Source organism: Euprymna scolopes, chromosome 46 (assembly GCF_053919585.1).
Source record: "Euprymna scolopes isolate OS-2025 chromosome 46, ASM5391958v1, whole genome shotgun sequence".
In the NCBI taxonomy this organism is placed as follows: Eukaryota; Metazoa; Mollusca; class Cephalopoda; order Sepiida; family Sepiolidae; genus Euprymna; species Euprymna scolopes.
The window spans coordinates 382,162-400,943 of NC_136527.1; the positions used below are offsets into that span (position 1 = coordinate 382,162).

General features: G+C 33.5%; 1 protein-coding gene across 41 annotated transcripts in view; it reads right to left on the bottom strand.

Moving 5' to 3' along the window:
* LOC145270472 (ATP-dependent chromatin remodeler CHD4-like) overlaps window positions 1-18,782 on the bottom strand; it is a 251,553-nt gene that overhangs the window by 170,434 nt on the left and 62,337 nt on the right. For 30 of the 41 annotated variants that reach the window (XR_013865378.1, XR_013865376.1, XR_013865377.1 and 27 more), the window contains one exon: window positions 15,843-15,995. Coding sequence is in view for 37 of the 41 variants with exons in the window: in XM_080126120.1 (XP_079982246.1) it covers window positions 15,843-15,995 (153 nt within the window). In the remaining 4 variants the exon portion in view is untranslated. The remainder of the gene's footprint in view (window positions 1-15,842; window positions 15,996-18,782) is intronic. The other 11 variants (XM_080126123.1, XM_080126121.1, XM_080126118.1 and 8 more) reach the window with 1 other exon arrangement.

The following is an 18,782-nucleotide window of genomic DNA, read 5'->3' on the forward strand; positions in this document are numbered from 1 at the left end:
TTTTCAGCCAATTAAGTAGCGGGTGAGAATATTTACGACAGTGCTCTACCCAAAGAGGGGGGGGGGCATAAAATATATTTGTAGTCATCGACATACAGTCATATATATATATATATATATATATATATATATATATATATATATATTTTTGTATATTTTGGCAGCAAGTCATTATTCAAGCACGTCTGAATACTAGTTATTCTTTTTTCCAATTTTTCTGGATATCTTTTCCATTCACTGAGCGGTCTTTATTTCAGCTGGCACGTTGTGTAAAATGGTGCCCAAAAGTTGTTCAGCCATATTCTACTGAAGTGCTTTCTCTCAGTGCATCGGATTATCCTTAGGAGCAATTGTTATTGTTTTCTTTTTCTTTGAGTCTTGGCGTTTTTATAATTTTTTTTTTTTAGAAAGCGCTTCAGTAAATAACTCTTAAAAGAACATAAAAAACAGTGAAAGGTCGAAAAAGGATTTGTTTTTAGTTCTATTTTAGACAGAGGCCAAACTGAAAAAATTCCACGGCATATCAGTTTTGGATGATCCGTTTGGAATTTTGTTTTACACATTAGATATTTAGCAAAGATTGGACAACAAATATCAGAAAATTGGCCAAAAACATTCATTCTTTGACCATCAACTGGGATGTTTTTTACAAGGAGGGGGTCAGTTTTTTGTCAACGTTCTTGCAAAGTCATTCACGCCTTGCAATGACTAACCTTATTTTGAATGCTGGCAACGTCGTATGGTGCGGAGGCTAAGCAGTTGGTTTTTTTGTTTTTTTTTTTCATTTTTTCCTCCTTTGCATTACAGGTTCGAGCCAGCCTACCATTTTTTTTTTTTTTTGCACTCGCAAGGGTACTTGATGGGTTGTTCATTTTTTTTTTAGTTTTTTTTTTTAGGGAGTTGGTTAATTTTTATTTGTTTCCCTCCGTTGTATCATAGATAGTATATCATAAATAGAATCTTTTTATTATCAGCTAAAATAACATTTTTTGTTTTGTTTTTTATTAAAAAGTGCTGTTCATACTAAAATCAAAATGTACACCAATAATCAGTTCAGAGTCTGAGGCATTTTGGTATTTTTTTTCTGTCAGACAATGTGGTATGGTTCTGCAAAGTCCACACCTCCAAGCTTTGCCTCACTTTAAGAAGGGAGGAAGTCGATTACTTATCACTTGAGCCACCTCTACCAAAGAATAGCAACATTTTTGTAGGCTCCACCTAACTGTATCTAACCTCCTATGGGGCGTTGGATATCCGTGAGTACCAACATGCTTTTATATAAAAGCATATTGATATATTTATCAGATTATTTGGCATGACTGAAAAGATTTGGGCCCTAGGTCAACGAGCGTCTCATGTGCAGGTAGATTTTATATTGGTCTGTTGAATCATGTGACATAGGATAGATTTGCAGTGAGATATCAGTTGCAGTTTAAACATAAGTGACAAAAGTAGTACTAATTAATATGAGATCCTCTTCTATCAGAAGGGAAGGTTACACCCACCCCCTATGAAAATAAGATGACCACAAAGCAAATCTTAGTTAAGGAACAACGAACCCATCTATAAGACGCCCTCTTTCATAAGTGGATCAGCTCACTGAAAAACAGCCTTTTAAACTGTGGTTCAATAAGGAAAAAAAATAAAATGCCCAACATACATCCCTTTGACACTTCTCTCCCATTAAGAGGAGGAGAAAGCTTTTGGCGTGTTGTATCTCAAGTTTGAAAATATTTTTAGATGCGTCAATGTTGATTGGCAAGAGAAAAAAAAAAAAAATTCTTTTTAGGATAAAAATTTCGAAGAGGGCTTAAAGTGAGAATGAGGAATTAATGCAGCAAGGAACCCAAAAGAAAAATATCGTTAAATGTACGAGAAGAAATTGTTAAAAGAAAAAGGAGGGGGAGGAGGAGCAGCAAGAGCACCACCACCACCACCGCAGATTTAAATGCACACAAGTTTAAGTAATTCCTCATTATGTAAATCATCATATCGCCACACTTAGCAACACACACGTAAAAAAAAAAAAAAAGGACAGGACAGTAAAGTACCAACATGAGCATCAGTAGATGGAAGAATTTTGTAGAAGAATTTCAGGTTTTCCCCACCCTTCCGAGTAGGGGGGATTTCATGCAGTGATGGGGGGGGAGAAAGAAAGCGCAAATGAACAGGGGCCAATTGGGGGGAAAAAAAAAAAATCAAATGTAAAATATTTGTAAAAAGCACTGAGGGGTTGAGAGGGGAGGAAAGGTCAAAGGGAGGGAAGAGGAATCGGGGAGGAGGGGTGGGTATAATAGAGCGAAAGATTAAAAAGGTATGGGGAGGGGAAGGTCCAAAAATGTTAGCAGCTTGAATAATTGAAAAAGTGCAACAGCAGTAGGTCTGTCGGACGGTGGAAGAAGAACAAGAACAAACGAATACAAAACAAACATTTAATCTTTTTTTTTTTTTCGTTGGAAAAAAGAGGGGATTGAGGGGGGGGATATTAAATAAAAATGGGGAAGGGGTTGGAGAAAAGATTTTTTTTAAATAAATTAAGGATTTTTCATTTTTTTCCCCTCCCCCTCAAAAAAAATTGAAAAAGAAAATGAAGAAATCAAGGTCACTAAACAAGTGACATTTGTGAATCAATTAAAATAAAAAATATGCAGGAGGAAAAATTAAATATTTACATCAGAATTTACAGAGAATGAAAAGTCCACGGATAAAGTTTTTTTTTTTTTGTTTTTTTTTTAAATTAAATTTTAAATAATGTAAAGATGAGATGAACTAATAGATAAGGCTGTGGTGGTAACAAGTTTGTGGCAAACAGTTTCTATTGAAAGGTGAAAAATTCTTCAAATAAAGCCAAACAACCCAGAACAGAATGCTTTCTTTATGGTTTTAATCTATTTATGTTAGCAGAAGCAGAAAAATGTTCTTGTCCAGAATTTGACCAATATTAAAAAACAAAAAAATCTGCATAATGTAAATACTCATGGTGAAACAAAAATATATTTCAAAAATTGTGAAAATTGTTAGAGTAGTTTTATTTTTAACTAGCGAGGGGTACCCGGCATTGCCCAGGTGTTTTTCGGGGTATGTGAAAAAAAAACCCAAAAATGTGAAAAAAAACAGGTGCCCGTGAAAAAAAAACAAAAAAAAAAACAAAGCCTTCACGACGCACAGTTGGAAAATAGTAAAGTGTTAAAAAAAACAGGTGCGCGTTTTTGATTGACGTGACGGCGATAGGTATTCAGCAGTAAGCATTTTTAATGAGGTCAATAACTCGGTTTGTTTGTTTTTAAAAACCCGCTCCCTGTTTATTAGGAGGAGCGAAATGAAAGCTACAGTCTGATATGACGAAGTCGACATTGAACAAACGTTACTTAGCTCTCTTGAGACAACTGGCTTTCGGCCTGTGATTAGAGTCGAGTTTCGCTTTTTGTTTATACCGAAAACCGAATGTAACGCGTGCCGATGCAGCAAACGTGGAATAATTAACGTTTGAAAGTCAATAAAATTAAATAGACAGGCGAGCTCCATGGTTAAGTGTGAGATATTACAATTTATAGATGATATAAAAATTTTTAGAAGTTGCGAAGCGAGCGAGCACTTCTCTGAAAGAAGCCTTTTGTGGACATCGAGGAGAAGCGTACGTACATACATACATTCTCGCTTTTATATTTTTAGTAAAGTAAAATTTTTAAGTGATTAATGGGAATTCATAGGCATTAAGATATAAATCAAGTATGAACTGCTGAGTGATCTCCCTTTGTTTGCTGACACTTCTTGGACATGTCACTTCTTGGATACTCAAAATTTAATTCTTATTTAATAAAACTACTTGATCAACTTATGTGCTTTTTGGAACATGATATTTTCATTTCATCATGGGCATGTACATCATACAGATTTTTCTATTATTTTTGTTTTTTAATATCGGACGAATTCTGAAAAAAATCAATATTTCATTCTGGTTCACCAGTTTCCTTTGTGAAATGTTGGACCATGTTCTAAAGCTTATTTTTCAAGTTACTGTATTTTCCGTTTTCACAGATGGTTTACATAAAAATAAGTTGCATGATAGTAACGCTGAAACGGATTTCATTTATGGATGGTGCAAAATTAAAACTAAAAAAAACAACTTCAGTCTCATAAGACTGAAGTTGTTTTTTTAGTTTTACACCATCCATATTTGTTCATGTGGATATTTCTATGGATTACAGCAGTCAACCATGTTTGGAAATACTGATCGCACGTGCAATTCTAACCAAACTTGTTTTTGGCTGAATGAAGCTTGAATAAACGCACCTCCACATTCTTAGTCGTTAATAGGCAACATTTTCAGGTCTGTTAAATTCTAATTTAAAGCAACCGAAGAAAAATGTGACACCAAAACAGTCAACTTTCCACAGACTAACTGCAATCTAGCCATTTAAATGAAAGGCTGTAAGTATTGACACTCAAACAATTAAAATTCAGATCCACATCCCCTTCAAGAGACAAACGCAAATACTGAGGTAAGCAAGAAATTTAAGTACAAGTCCAGAGTTCAACCTAATTAAAAAACTATAGAATAATTTTTATGCATACTCAACACCAAACAAAAGTCTCATCCTTTTTTTAATAAAAATAAATCTTTATAAATGACAATATTGTATTTTAACCTGCCATATTTAAAGGGAGACAACTTAATTCGAACTACTGAGATCAAAATAAATCTTGTAATGGCTATGATTTAATATAAAAATTGTTAAAAAAAAACAAAACAAAAGTGATTCTCTTTATTGTGCATGTGTGTAACATTGTTTCTCTGATGAATGCAACACGTATGCAAAGACAGTCACAAAAGAAAATTATAAACTTCAACAACTTTTCTTGGTGAAGACAAAGGTATACACTTTGTCATTTCACCTAATCAAACCAGCTACTCACTTTCAATACAGGTCACTTATCCATACGGTGACCAGTTTTACCAAGTACGACTTCTCTTAGGAGTAGAGAAAGTGCAAACTCACACGGTCAAACGTCATTGGTAAACTGCCAGCAGTGGTTTCTTTTTTCTTTTACCCTCTCTACTTCCTTTTGATATTCATGCATATATATATATATATATATATATATATATATAAGAGCAAATAGTTAATAAAATGTTAAACACTTTGAAAAAGTTAACATATTTAATCTGAAAAGGAAACACTTGATAAGTGGATAGTCCTTAATCTGCGGAGTTTCGAAGAAATACTTTCCTTCTCATCAGAGGGTAAGAATTAGCAAAATGCGGGATCGGATTTTGCATACAAGAGTATTTGATGAAACTGCAAGTAAGTCAAAAGATCTTACTTGATAACAAAAAGTGAAGCAGAAGGAATATGGTGAAGAAAAAGATGATTTCACGTGAATGGATAGTCTGGTGAAAGGTAAAGTACCTAATGACAGTAAAATCCAAAAATGTAAATTCAAGAAAGTTAATTAAATTTCCATTCACACAAGTAAAATCCAAGGAAATCGTGTAATTGGAAGATGGTCCAAAATAATCCAAAAGGCCGAAATCCGTGGAATAATTCACAAATATGTACAAGGAAAAGGGGAAAAAATTCCAATAATAATAATAAAAGAAAAATAAGATATGCGTTTAACACGGCTGCAGAGACTATATATATACATATATATATATATATATATATATATATATATATATATGATGATTGCAACGTCTTGTCAGACGAGTGCCACTCCCTCAGACATTCAAAATCCATGAGCCCAAATGCCTGAGGGAGTATCTATACAAAGATGATGTTACAGAGTCTTAGCTTTGTACGACAGCTAAGTCTCTCTCTCGGTTCAAAATGTTGAGATCCAGCAACAAGCAAGAGCAAGATAGCCAGCAACAAATTAAACTGCAGACCAGCTTAATGCGGGTACTGGTCTCCCGCTTTATGGTTTTTTAAATCAGAGATTTGCTTCTCCTAGAAAGGTTTCCTTCACCACGGCTTACGGGAGCCCTCTCTACCCCAATACACATATACACACACACACACAAATATACACGGTGCTAGTTGGCCATTGACCCAGAAAAAGAGTTCATTCGCCCTTTATATACACACACACAAGTCCGTGATGCCATGCTTACACCATGCCACCAAATTCTAACTTGATTATGTTAAATACATATCTACTTATATATAAAAATGTTCCTGTGAGTTTGTACTCTATAGATTTCAAAACAGCTGGGCCAATTTTTTTTTTTAAACACAAACTGGGAATGCTCTTAGATAGGTTTTGTACCAGAATGCTTCCAATAAGTATTGAAAAAATCCAATATATATATATATATATATATATATATATATATATATATATATATATATATATGTATTTTGTGTACAGAAAGTTGTTAGATGAGACAAATCATTGGTACCGTCGGTTTCAAGCCCGATAATAAGGACCGTTTAAGGTATCCTTATCAAGCTCTCTTCAGCCAATATTCGTCTATTCTATATATATGTATATATATATATTCGTATAGACGAATATTGACTGAAGAGAGCTTGATAAGGATACCTTAAACGGTCCTTATTATTGGGCTTGAAACCGACGTTGTTGTCTCATATAACAACTTTCTGTACACAAAATATAAATACGCTCTTACATTTCGGATTTTCTTTTAATCGAGCACTCTTCCGGATTTCTTTTTCCAAAAAAACTAATCATATATATATATATATATATATATATATATAACTACTTGATCAATTTGCTTTGCATGATTTTTGGAATATGACATTTTCATTCCACCATAAAATATTTTTGGGTGTATTTTTTAATTAGGTTGAATTCTGAACTTGCTCTGAACTTTTCAGAGTGAAGAGAGCAGGCTTAAAGAATCCTTTGATTAAGATAAAAATTATTCGTTCTTTTCCGAGGAAGTAAAATTATAAGTAGAAACGGGTAAAGAAATTGTTTAAAATGAAATGGAATTTTTTTTGTGTTGCACTAAAAATAGAATGAAAATATTAAGTCTAAATGCTGCGTCCAACAGTTTCCCAACAAAAGTTGTCAAGTTTGCTCATCTCAACGCCCGCCAATCATTCAATTAATTTTGATTTTCCTATTACTCATTAGAGTCAAGTTTTCTAAAAAGCAGAAAGATGAGGTTTAAGATTCGTAATGAAAGATGTTCACTAGAATAATAAGAATATTAAGAGAAAAACGATGCAAAGCAGCAGACAGTTATTAAATGGGGTTTTAATTAAAACGCATCAAATATTGGAAGTGACTTGCATCAGAAGGTGAGATACGAGCAACAGACGTAAAAGACTCACGAGATTAAATTGTTGAACGAGAATATTCTCTACTCTTCATGTAAGCTTTATTAGGACCAACTACTCCCTCGCAAGGTACAAAAGAGCCACTTTACGAAAGCAAAAATATTCTATAAGATCAAACATCCAGTCGGCAAACTCTGATCCTTCCCCGATAAGAATTTGTCAGAACGAATTGAACAATGCTCAAAAAAATTTGTGGTCGACCTACAATTTTCGACACAATGTCTAACAGGCCATGAAGACTAACTTCCCTTTAAACTGATGGTCATTGGGTGCGTTTCCAAAGCCATGCGATATCACCTCATGTCTTTAAAGAGAAATTCGGATTCGTCTGATAATTATTTTTTATTTTTTTTTTGCATTTTCACCCTCAACAAGGCACATTGCCACTTTGTTGTAAGGGGCTACTATCAGGGACATAAGCATCACAGGTACTGTGTAGGAAGTTGGGCAGCAAGATGTCGGTTCACGTTTAACTTCTGCATGTCAGTACAGTTGGGGAAGCAGGAACCCAGAAGGGAATTCCAAATCTAGCGGTTCTGGGGAAGATTGGAGTAAAAGGCTCTCTTACATCTAGGGATCTCTACTGTGAAGGGGTGGGATTTAACTGCTTCTCGGGTTTGTCGGGGGTATTTACGTCGAGGGGGTACAAGTGCTTGCAGTTCGTCAGAGCATTCACTGTTAAAGTACTTGTAGAACAGACAGAGGGATGCAACATTTCGTCAATGGGACAGAGGCTAAAGTTTAGATAACAGTTCAGGACCTATCAGATTGGCGACTCTTTTGAACCTTGTCTAGGAGCGAGACACTAGTGGCAGATGCATCAGCTCAAATATGACAACAATACTCCATGCATGGGCGAATGGTAGCCTTATAGAGGTATAGGATACTTTCGGGTATTAATAGCTTTCTAGCACGGTAGAGAAAACAAACCTTCTTCGCAGCGGTCCTGGCAATGTTCTCAATGTAATTGTTCCAACTCATGTTTCCTGTGAACGTTAGGCTGAGGAGTTTAAAAGATGTACTTTCAGATAAAGAGTCATTGGCCATTGCTTTTGATGGTAGGGAAGGTTTTTTGTAATATGGAGCTGCTGTCCACTTAAGCGCTTAGTAGAAAGGGTGGTTGCAGGAAGAGCATGCATGTGGCAGTAACACACATCCAGCGAAAAACCCAGAAAAGGCTATTGAAAAAAAAACACCAACCGTACCACGTGCAACACCAACTGTACAGGAATTAAATTGTGTTCAGACATGAGGGCCACATACAGCATATTTCTTGAGACATTTCATTGTTAGATTACTTCCCGCTTTGTAAACGGTGATAGCTGATTTGGCATACCTGGCGAAACATCTTCCAACAGATATGACATATTAGACCAACATTTTATATGAAAGTAATTTGAACGATGAGAAAAAATCTTATATTTAATGTATAATTTTTATTTCTTGTAATTCTTAACTTTCTTTTCTGTGAAACATTAGAAGTTGAATAAACATTTTTTTACAGAAAAGTATCACTCTTACACCAAACTACTTATAATAATCATAAGAACTAGCGGGACCTGTGAAAATTCAACAGGGGAGTCCTTCATATGTAACATTGATGTTGGCATTCTGCAGATGTTCACTGCAAAAGTATTTATCTAAGATAGCACGAACGCCCAGTTAAGCCCAGTCGTAAAGTACACTTAAATATATTTTAATTCTTGCAGATTTCGTATATATTATTATAGAGTTAATGTTCTATCGATTTTTATGTGATAAGAATGTGATTTCAAAAATAAAAAAAAATATATCACGTGTATTGAGTGCATTAGCTTGAATCGAAACCGAAATAAAAACATTTTTTTCATTATATATATATATATATATATATATATATATATATTAAATTGTGATTCAATGAATTTCAAAAAACTCTCATTGAAATGAAGTGGTTGAGTTTCATATCAAAGAATTTTTATTATTCTAAGCAAGACAAAGAATACTTTAGAAAATTAATCTCCTTAACCTATAGGGTTTCGATGTCTACCATTTCATCAGAGGAGAGAAAATATTAGCAAATACTTATAAAGGTATGCAATTTAATCTCGCGAGGCTATTACGTCTGTTGCTCGTATCTCGTCTTAGGATAACGAATGTTGATTAAACTGTATTTAATACAATATTTAGTCTCACTCAATCATTTCATTCTCATTGAAAGAGAAAAGAAAATTAAGCTTTAAAGACAAACTGTACAAACGATTCAGAGCTTGAAATCTACAGGAAATAATCCCTAACACACACTAATTAAAAAAATAAAAACGGTGTACCTTACTGTGTGCAAGCAAAGAAGAGCAAGAATGTGTTAGAGACATGCACAACTAAGAATTCTGGGTTGACAAGGTTGCCTTTTTGCTTTCAGCTTTTTTGTTTTTTTAAAGATAAGCATAAACTACTTGATTGCGAAAAGGGGAGGAGGTAACTATAAGGCCAAGCAAATTTTACAGTGAAATGATCATAAAAACAATACAGACCAAATAATTACAATTTATACCACTTGTTATTAAAAGAAAAAAATTAATATCTACATAAAAAAATTTGCAACTAATAACTTTGAAAACGTCAAAATTTTATTTTCTACCAACTTGTATTTCTTTTCAAGTGTGAAAACTAAAATATATTTAAAATTGCTATCATTAAATTGATTTACTGGAAAAAAAAATTTTTTTTTTTTTTCAAATAGCTGCTTTTTTCTGTCGTCATATTATAAACATCTTCGATAAGTTAATTTAACCATTAAAAATCCAGAGAAAATAACTCTTACAGTTTCCACACTTAAAGTAGAAAATTAAATTTGTTTTTAAATGTGTTTGGTGAAAGTTATTAGTTGTAATTTTTCTTTAATTTGCTGTTAACTATACTACCAGATCAACAAAACATCTTAACATTCAATTTCAGTCTGAATAGTTTTGTTTTCACTTCTAAATGGTCGATGAAAAGCAAAACTTTTTCTCAATCCTCGAATAGCATGCTATTAACTAGAAACCTAAATAATGAACAAAACTTTTGCGATTCCAGGTTTAACTATCCGCCACCACAAACATTAAGGATTCATTTTTTTTACTTGTTCAAAAAATTTACAAATTTTGTTATTAGTTTAAACATTTTCTTTTTCAATTTTGTTTCAAAAGTTGTTTTTTTTTTTTTGTAAAAACAAAGAAAACATGAAAATACAAAATAAATCTTGATTTGTCTCAAGCATAAACAGTAAGCTTTCATATAAGATTCACTTTTGTTCATTTGAAACGAAGTTGTTTGTAAAGAAATTTGGATATTGCTTCTTGATGCCAAGAAAAAAAAAAAAAGTGCCTTATTCTAATTATACTTAACCCAGCACCACCTGGATATCTTTCATGTTTCCATACAGAGATCAAAATCAAGGTATACAGACAGGGTGGAATGATAAAATTCTTGCCCAAGAAAAGACAACATGATTCCATTTCCGTTTGATGAAAACGGGTTTTCTTTTTTTAGTTGCAAACCATCTACTAGTTGGTCAGTTGTGTACGAATCCCAAGAGCGATAGGAGCCTTCTATCATGTCTGAAAGTGACACAATGTTCAACAAGCGAGATCAGAGATGCACCTCTTTACAATTCATGCTCTCTACCGATCCAAGTTATGAAAACAGGACCATTGCCAACACCATCAAAATGCATCACTGGATCACCACGAATAACAGGAACATGCCCAGGATGATGAAAAAGTTTCCGGCCATGGTTATGGCCTTTCATGTGGTCTCAAATTTAAGTTCAAATATTCAGAATCTTAATTGGTATGCAATGACTGGATCAAATTCAATAATAATATATTTTTTATTTTCAAATATGTTATGTCCATATTATACCCCTAAAAACCTTTAAAATACCCCAAAGAAAATTTTTAGGAATATTAATTGACATCTAATACCTATTGTAAAAACTTCACAAAAACATGAATTTTCACAAACGACGGCAGAAATGTCGGGCTTACATAATGCCAGATGAGTCCATATTATCATGAATATAGGGGTGTTAACTACCGCAGAACAGGTATGAAGTCATGACTCTCCAGTTATGTGTTTGACAGTGAGGTTTTCCTAGAATGCTGAACATAATGGGGGTTTTAGCACCTTCCACGAAGGATAAGTGTGTTAGTGAAGTATGGCTTATATGTAATCAATTTAATACTTCTTTCTTTCTGTTAAGATTATTTTTTGTATGCTTTTCTCCGATGATTGGTTTGATACGTTGAAGTTTATTGTTTATACATTGGTTCCATTCTTCTTGCCATTGGTTGTTGGTGAGCATTTTTTTTTAATTTGGGGTTGGTAGTCTGTGTATGGTATTTTGTTGCTGGAAATTTTCCCTTTGAGAATCCTGTACATATAAATACATAAACGCCTACACATTCCTAACACATTCAAACAGAAATGATTATATGACTACTTTATTTAATCATATAAATATACAAAAATATAATTTTAGGCATAAATTTTCAGTATTTACTTCAACAGTGCTCAATACATAGAGCTACGTAGTAAGTTATAAAAATATATATGGCAATTAAGCTACACAGAATATTCCACGTTTCATTCATTCTCATGAAAATTCGTCAGGCTTATGCAAAGAGGTGTGGTTACCTCGTGCTTTTATGTATGCATATGCTATTGGATTTTTAATTAGCCAATCAGCTTCCTAGTTTCCTCCGCACCCATCCTAATCAGCCAATAAACGGGCACTTTCAGGACAAAGGTACCGTTGACTTTAGGTTCACCCCCTTCCTTTGTGTGTATATATTTCATGGGAACAGTAGATATCTAAGTTGACCTATTTTCAACCTAGTTGTAGTTAGATATTTATATTAAAAAAAAAAAAAAAAAAAAAAGCGCTATATGATTGATAATTTGTAATTGAAATTAAAAATCGGCTTCGCAAGGAAGACCAAACAAAAACTGATTTTGATTGTTCTTCCTTGTGAAACTGATTTTTAATTTTAATTATAAATTATCAATCATCTTACTCAATATTAAAATAGCTCTAGAATATATATGCCTATCGAGCTTATTATATATATCTACATTACAAGAGCTGTTTTATTTTATTTTAATTGTATTAATGAATTTACTAATACATTAAAATATACTCTGCTCTTTAGACTTGTTCTAATCTCCTTAAAATTATATATAAAACAATGTTGGTTGTCTCCATTTTAGACTACGGCAATACAAAACACCGATTGATATTTAATTTCTTGAAATTATTTTTAAGGTTTGTCTAATATTGTATACCCTCCTGAACCTAAAGTTATTCCAATAAATCTGGCACCAAAAATCTGAGAACTTACAAAAATGGTGATTTCCTTTAAAGAGACATTGTTTTTTTTTCTTTTTTCCTTAAAAGTTTTCATATAAACATTTTTCTTTTGTTGATACAATTTATAATTTCCCCGCAAAAGTGAACCAAACAAAAAAGCTTACTTTAAAAAAAAAATGTAAAAAAAAAAAAATTTTTTTAATTTAAAACATGCAAAAGTTATAAGGAAAAAAAGATTTTTTTTTAGTTAAATTCAGGGCTCCAAATTTATTAAGACTTTTTTTTTTTTTAATTTTTTTTTTTTTTTTCTTAAATGTAAAGCAAATTTTTTAAAAGCTACAAAATTACTAAAGCAGAATTTAAAAGCTATTTTTTTTTCAAGGCAATTAAATTGAATATTTCTCTGAAAGCATAACTAGAAAGAAATCAAAAATCTACAAAATGAAAGAAGGAGCCCGGTAAGAAAGAAAAAAGACTTCTTGAAATAGACGAAGGATATGAAATCAGAGAACTCTTAGAATATCCTCAGGAGAGAATTTGTGGTTGTTTTGACTAATGCACAAATGAAATATTGCAGTTAAAAATAAAATAACAGGAAAACTAATACATTTAAGTATTAAAAAAAAAAAAAAACTATTTGCATACGCCTAGAATTAACAGAAGTAGAATTTTATTAGGTTGTTGCACAAGTTCCAGTTTTTTTTTGTTTTTTGTTTTTTTTAAGAAAATCAAACTAACAATATATATATATATCTACTTCCATTTGATGGTTCTGAAAACAATAAAACAGTATATGACCATTATCTTGTTGAACTAATATCTGCTTTCTAATGATATATAACACCTTGCAAAATATCAAAACGTTTTAGAACAAAAAATTTTTTTTAGAAAAAGCGTGAACTTATGCAACGACCTGATAGTAAAAAATACATTTTTTTTTATTCATATTTCCATATTTTTAAGCCAGCAAGTCGTAGAAGGTTATCTCCGTTCTAATATTGAGATGCCACGTGTTCTTGTCCTTCAGTTTCTTGATTACATATAGTAAATTTTTTTAATTAAAATTCTACTCTAATGATTTTCCATAATTTTTGATGGACAAAAATAATTTTGCCTGATACTTAAGTATATTAGTTTTCTGTTATTGTGTTTTTAACTTATATTTCACTTGCGTATTAAAACCACCAACAATTTTTTCCTATGTCAGAAATAAACTGAAATACACATTTTTTTTAAACAAAGGTAGACAACTCCTATTACATTCTTCAATTTAAAATAAGCTATTCCGGTGTTGATCATTTTTAGATGATCATTGAGCAGAAATAAATTGTATGCAAAAAATAACATGGTCTAATGATAACTGAAAATCGTCAAAAATCAAAATTTGATGTGAGCTTAAATCTCACAACATACAAACACACTTAGTTAAAATAAGTCGATCAATTTAGCTCATATGCGCAGATCATCATATAATGATTAGATCACTCTGACAGATGTTAAAACATTTAAAAAGAATGTTTAAATTTCAACACTATTTCTTGCGGTTAATGGTAGCCGAATGGATTAGGTCCTTACTAATGAAGCCAGACATGGCCTCTGTTAGCAGGTTCAAATCTATCAACTGGTGTTAATCATGACACCCTGCACTGATGATTCCAGAAAGGATGAAACACTAGTGTCTATAGGTATTTAATAATTATTATAGTAAATAATTATTTATTTATTTATATATATATATATATATATATATATATATATATATATATATATATATATAATACTTTAGTGATCTGATGTGATTTTGCCATACGAGTCTGACCAGTACCAGATAGGTCACCATTTGGGAAGGCTAGGCACTGTATGTACCGCACTGAGTCATAGAAATTTCCAGGCACATTAATTCACTGGGAGATGCAACCGCAGTCCTGGTTAAGATATGTATGCAGAAGGAAAACTGATGTAAAAACCTGCGTTCTACTGTGTGCTCCATCTTGTGACAAATCATCTGCACCGACAAAGATTAGCAGTAACACCAAAAAAGTGTGGTTAGTTCTACACAAAGCCTTCACCACTATAAACAAATCATTTGTGTGGATTTCCAAAGAACTTGTGGCGGAAGCATATAGCGCCAAAATCAACAAGAGAATCCATTATTTTAATATATAATATAGAAAATATGATAGTGTTGGGCCTTTTTTGATAAATTTTGCTTTGTTGAAGATTTACTCTTTGATAACATAATTATGTGACCATAGGGAGAGAGTCTCATTTGAAGCGAAGCATTAGCTATGCTACGAAAATCCAGGAGGAGGAGTAAATACCTCCATCCCTCTTCACCTCCCTTCCGTTAAAAAAATAAAATCACCAAGACGGCATGAGTTTTTTTTTTTTTTTTTTTTACATAGGCATCATCACTTATCAAGGCCAAGAGGCCACTCAAGAATAGGGGTTAAAGAGTGTACAGTAGACATTGGATAATATAATAATCATTAGTAATGAAAATTTGGTAAATTTGATAACTTATATAGAACGGCTCATCAAGAACTTATTTACGTTAGACTTGAACACAACCATATTGTAGTCAGCCGGAAAGCAGGAAAACGGAAGACAATTCCACAGGCGTGCAGTTCTAAGAAAGAAGCTTTGTTCATGGAATCTACATTTAGGTTTAGGCACAGATAAAGAGTGGGGGGAATTATTGATAGTGTGTACAGCTAGACGAGTGTTTCTTGTGAAAGTTTGGCGAGAGGGGACCATAGATTGAAGCTCAGTTGAACACCTTCCATGAAAATAACGATACATCAGAGACAAACTCGCAACATCTCTTCTGTGAGATAGAGGTTGTAAGGAAGAGAAAAGGACATAAAGTACCATTCATTAAGTCACATCTGATGTATCTCACGATTGGCGCGATGAAATTACCATGTGAAATGGTTAAAATGCTGAAGTTATTTCTTTACAAATTATTCTTGCTCTGTGTTACAATGAACTTTGTTACTGAAGAAATTATTCTATCCTCCACGGACCCAACACACATTTTCCCAATTTCTCTATACAGTCTCCTTCCGATGTGTACATACACGTCTAAGTATATCGGATAGTTGATAGGACTACACTTGGGCTAGATCAAGAGGTCTTGAAATACAAAGAGAAAGAGAAAGTGATGGAAAGCGAAAAAGAAAAAAGGAAATACAAACACAGTGAGGACAGCTCCATTTCCCTTCGGGGGCCTCTTCCAACTCTGGGTCTAGACAGACGAGATGGTAAGCCCTAGGACACGTGTCACACAGAATGATTTCACCACCCTGCTGACACACCTCACAGTAATCCTGATGGTCAGTCTGGTAATTCAAAAAGTAGAAAACAACAAAAAAAGTTTAAAATAAAAAAAAGTAAGCAAACACCTTGATATGAACAATGGTTTTGGAGGGGGGGGGGCATAAAATTACTTCGCTGAAGTTATGAGAAAGTTGGGAGGTTTTTTTTTTTAACATGTTTCTTCAAGACACCCATCAAATGATATTACGATAAGAAAGAGGACACCATAAAAATGACTCCTTTGTTGCTTTGAGAAAGGAAGGTTTCTTGAGTGGTCAAGGGATATGTCATTTCAACTCCAAATGATAAAAACTTGGGTCCAAGTGATTTGTTGAAAATAGTTTAGTTCTGTACATTGGCAGAATCTCACACTAGTTTGTGGTCAAAACAAAAATTCATGATGTAGAGAATACATAATTATAGAGATTCTCCATATATAGAAGGGATGGGGGGGGGGGTCCCTCTCCCTCACATTGCCAAAAATACTCATCCAACATGGCAATGAAACAAGCCAAGCATATAGGGTCCCTTTCCACAAGTGAAAAATTTACTTTCACCATGACTAATGTTTATCAAAATTTTGTTTAAAATCCAAGGCGTGGTTAAAGAGAAAAGCGCAAATGAACAGACGAATGATTTTAGGGCAATTTTCCCCCTATAATGCCTACTAGATGGAACCAGAGTTATCCCGGAAAATCCGTTCTGGCAAAAATTTACTTTCACCATGACTAATGTTTGAAAATTTTCTTTAAAATTCCAAGGCGTAGCTATTGAGAGTATCAAGCAAGAATGAATTACTAGGTCGAATCCCTCCTTTGTCATTGGGGACCTACAAAGCAAAATATTTAAAAAAATAATTGAATGCCATGTCTATTGGGTTAAATAGTCATTCAATATTATAACGTGTGTAATGTCCATTTTACATGCTGCTAAAGGACTTTCAGAAATCGACTTAAAACTAGACTATCTCTGGGCAGGTTTTTATCCTTCTTTCACCCAAATGCATTATTATCTCTGACTTTCCTTGGCATTTTCCCGTGAACTGAAGTACAACATCAACAGTTCTACATCAACTAACCTAAAAAAAAAAAACTCATCCATTCTTGCAACGTGGTTATACCATCTAAGTCTCCTGTTCTGCGCACATCTCTCTCTTTACTGTCCAGATTTAATTTTCCTTCTTTTAAAACTCATCTTACAGATTGCGTCATTCTTACAGAATTTCTCTGCACAAGCCCAGAACCGAATGACAGCAAATATTAAGACTAACTATGGTTGACACTAATAAGAGATCATTTTTATTCACAAGTCAATCAATCAGTGATTCAATCTTGTTCAGAGATTTAAGATTATCAAAGAAATTTATGCAGAAGGGATTTAGAAGGCTATCACAATGCGAGGAATGGAATGTAGTTGGTGTTGAGGAAGAACAACGAAAACAAGTGACAATTTGCAAATAAATAAGTATATACATACACGCATTTATTCAATTGTGCTAAGTATAAATGTCTTACTTGTAAAGGTCTATTGTATGTGACAATTTCCATTATATATTTCGGGATAATCCCCTTTTTCAACCAGATCTATTTAAAGCATGTTGGATGGAAGAGTGAAAACGAATCAAATGGCTGTGTGGGGTACCGTAGCAAATATAAGGAGAGGGGTGTATATATAGTGTTTTGAGTGATTAACATTATTGTTGTTGTTAGATTTACGTATTATAATAGCCTTCTAAATCTCTTCTACATACCTATCACACACAATGCTTCAAGCAAACTACATCTCATTTTTATCCCAAATAAATTTATTTCCATAATATTTATGGTAAGAGATTCTGAGAGGCATTCCAAAAGCAATGCTTCCCAGTTTGTTTGTTTTTTTCGTCTCAAATTGCAAATTGCATTGTTATGATGACTGAACTTCTGGATTCATGGTTCGCATATCATCAAAGCAGACGTTGAATTTACCTTTGGTCCCGCATTCACCGCTGATCCTAGGATTTTATGTTTTTACTCACTTTCACCCCTAACAAAGCATATTGGCACTTGGATGTAAGGGGCTACTAATTGGTACTATGCGTAGGAAAGATCAAGATGTTGGTTTACATTACATTTAAATCTCTGTATATTGGTATAGTCAGGGAAGAAACTATTAGAATAGAAAGCTTTCTGGCATTTAGGGACCGCAACAGTGAAGAGGTGAGATTTTGTTGCTAAGTGCGTTAGTCGGGGAAATGTACGTCAACAGAGCACAAGAGCATCAAGTCCATCACTATCTTGGCCTCTGCGGATCATTGCAAGTGGTCTGCATTCATTCAGGATGCTGCATGTTTTACGAGAGGAGCCGGCTCAATCCATCCTGAGTGAACTCCGCCAAGCTAAACTGTCACTAATCTTCAGTTGCAACAGTATCCTGGTAGTCAAGATAGTTTCATTAACAAAATTCAATGAAACTTAAGAGGCTATTTTTGAAACTGGAACAAGATGCCCTTTTTAAAGAGATATAGGTCCTCACTAGAAAGTGATCCTTTGTCTAACCTAGTCTTCATGGAAGGCAAGTTAAATCCTTCCAAGCACTACCTCCTCCTTTTGTTACTACCTGTTGTGTCCTTGTGCAGGATAGTTATTTTTGTTGTTCGTCCGTCGGAACAATGAGGACCATTTGATCATCCTGTAGGGTGGGGTGGGGGTAGTCATCATCGACGAGTGCAAATATAGTTGATAAGCCTAATCTTTGCTTGAAAAGTTCTATTGCAGTGAGAACAGGGAATCGTAGCAAATGTCAAGGGCTTCAAAACATTATCCTTCCTGTCCTTTCTG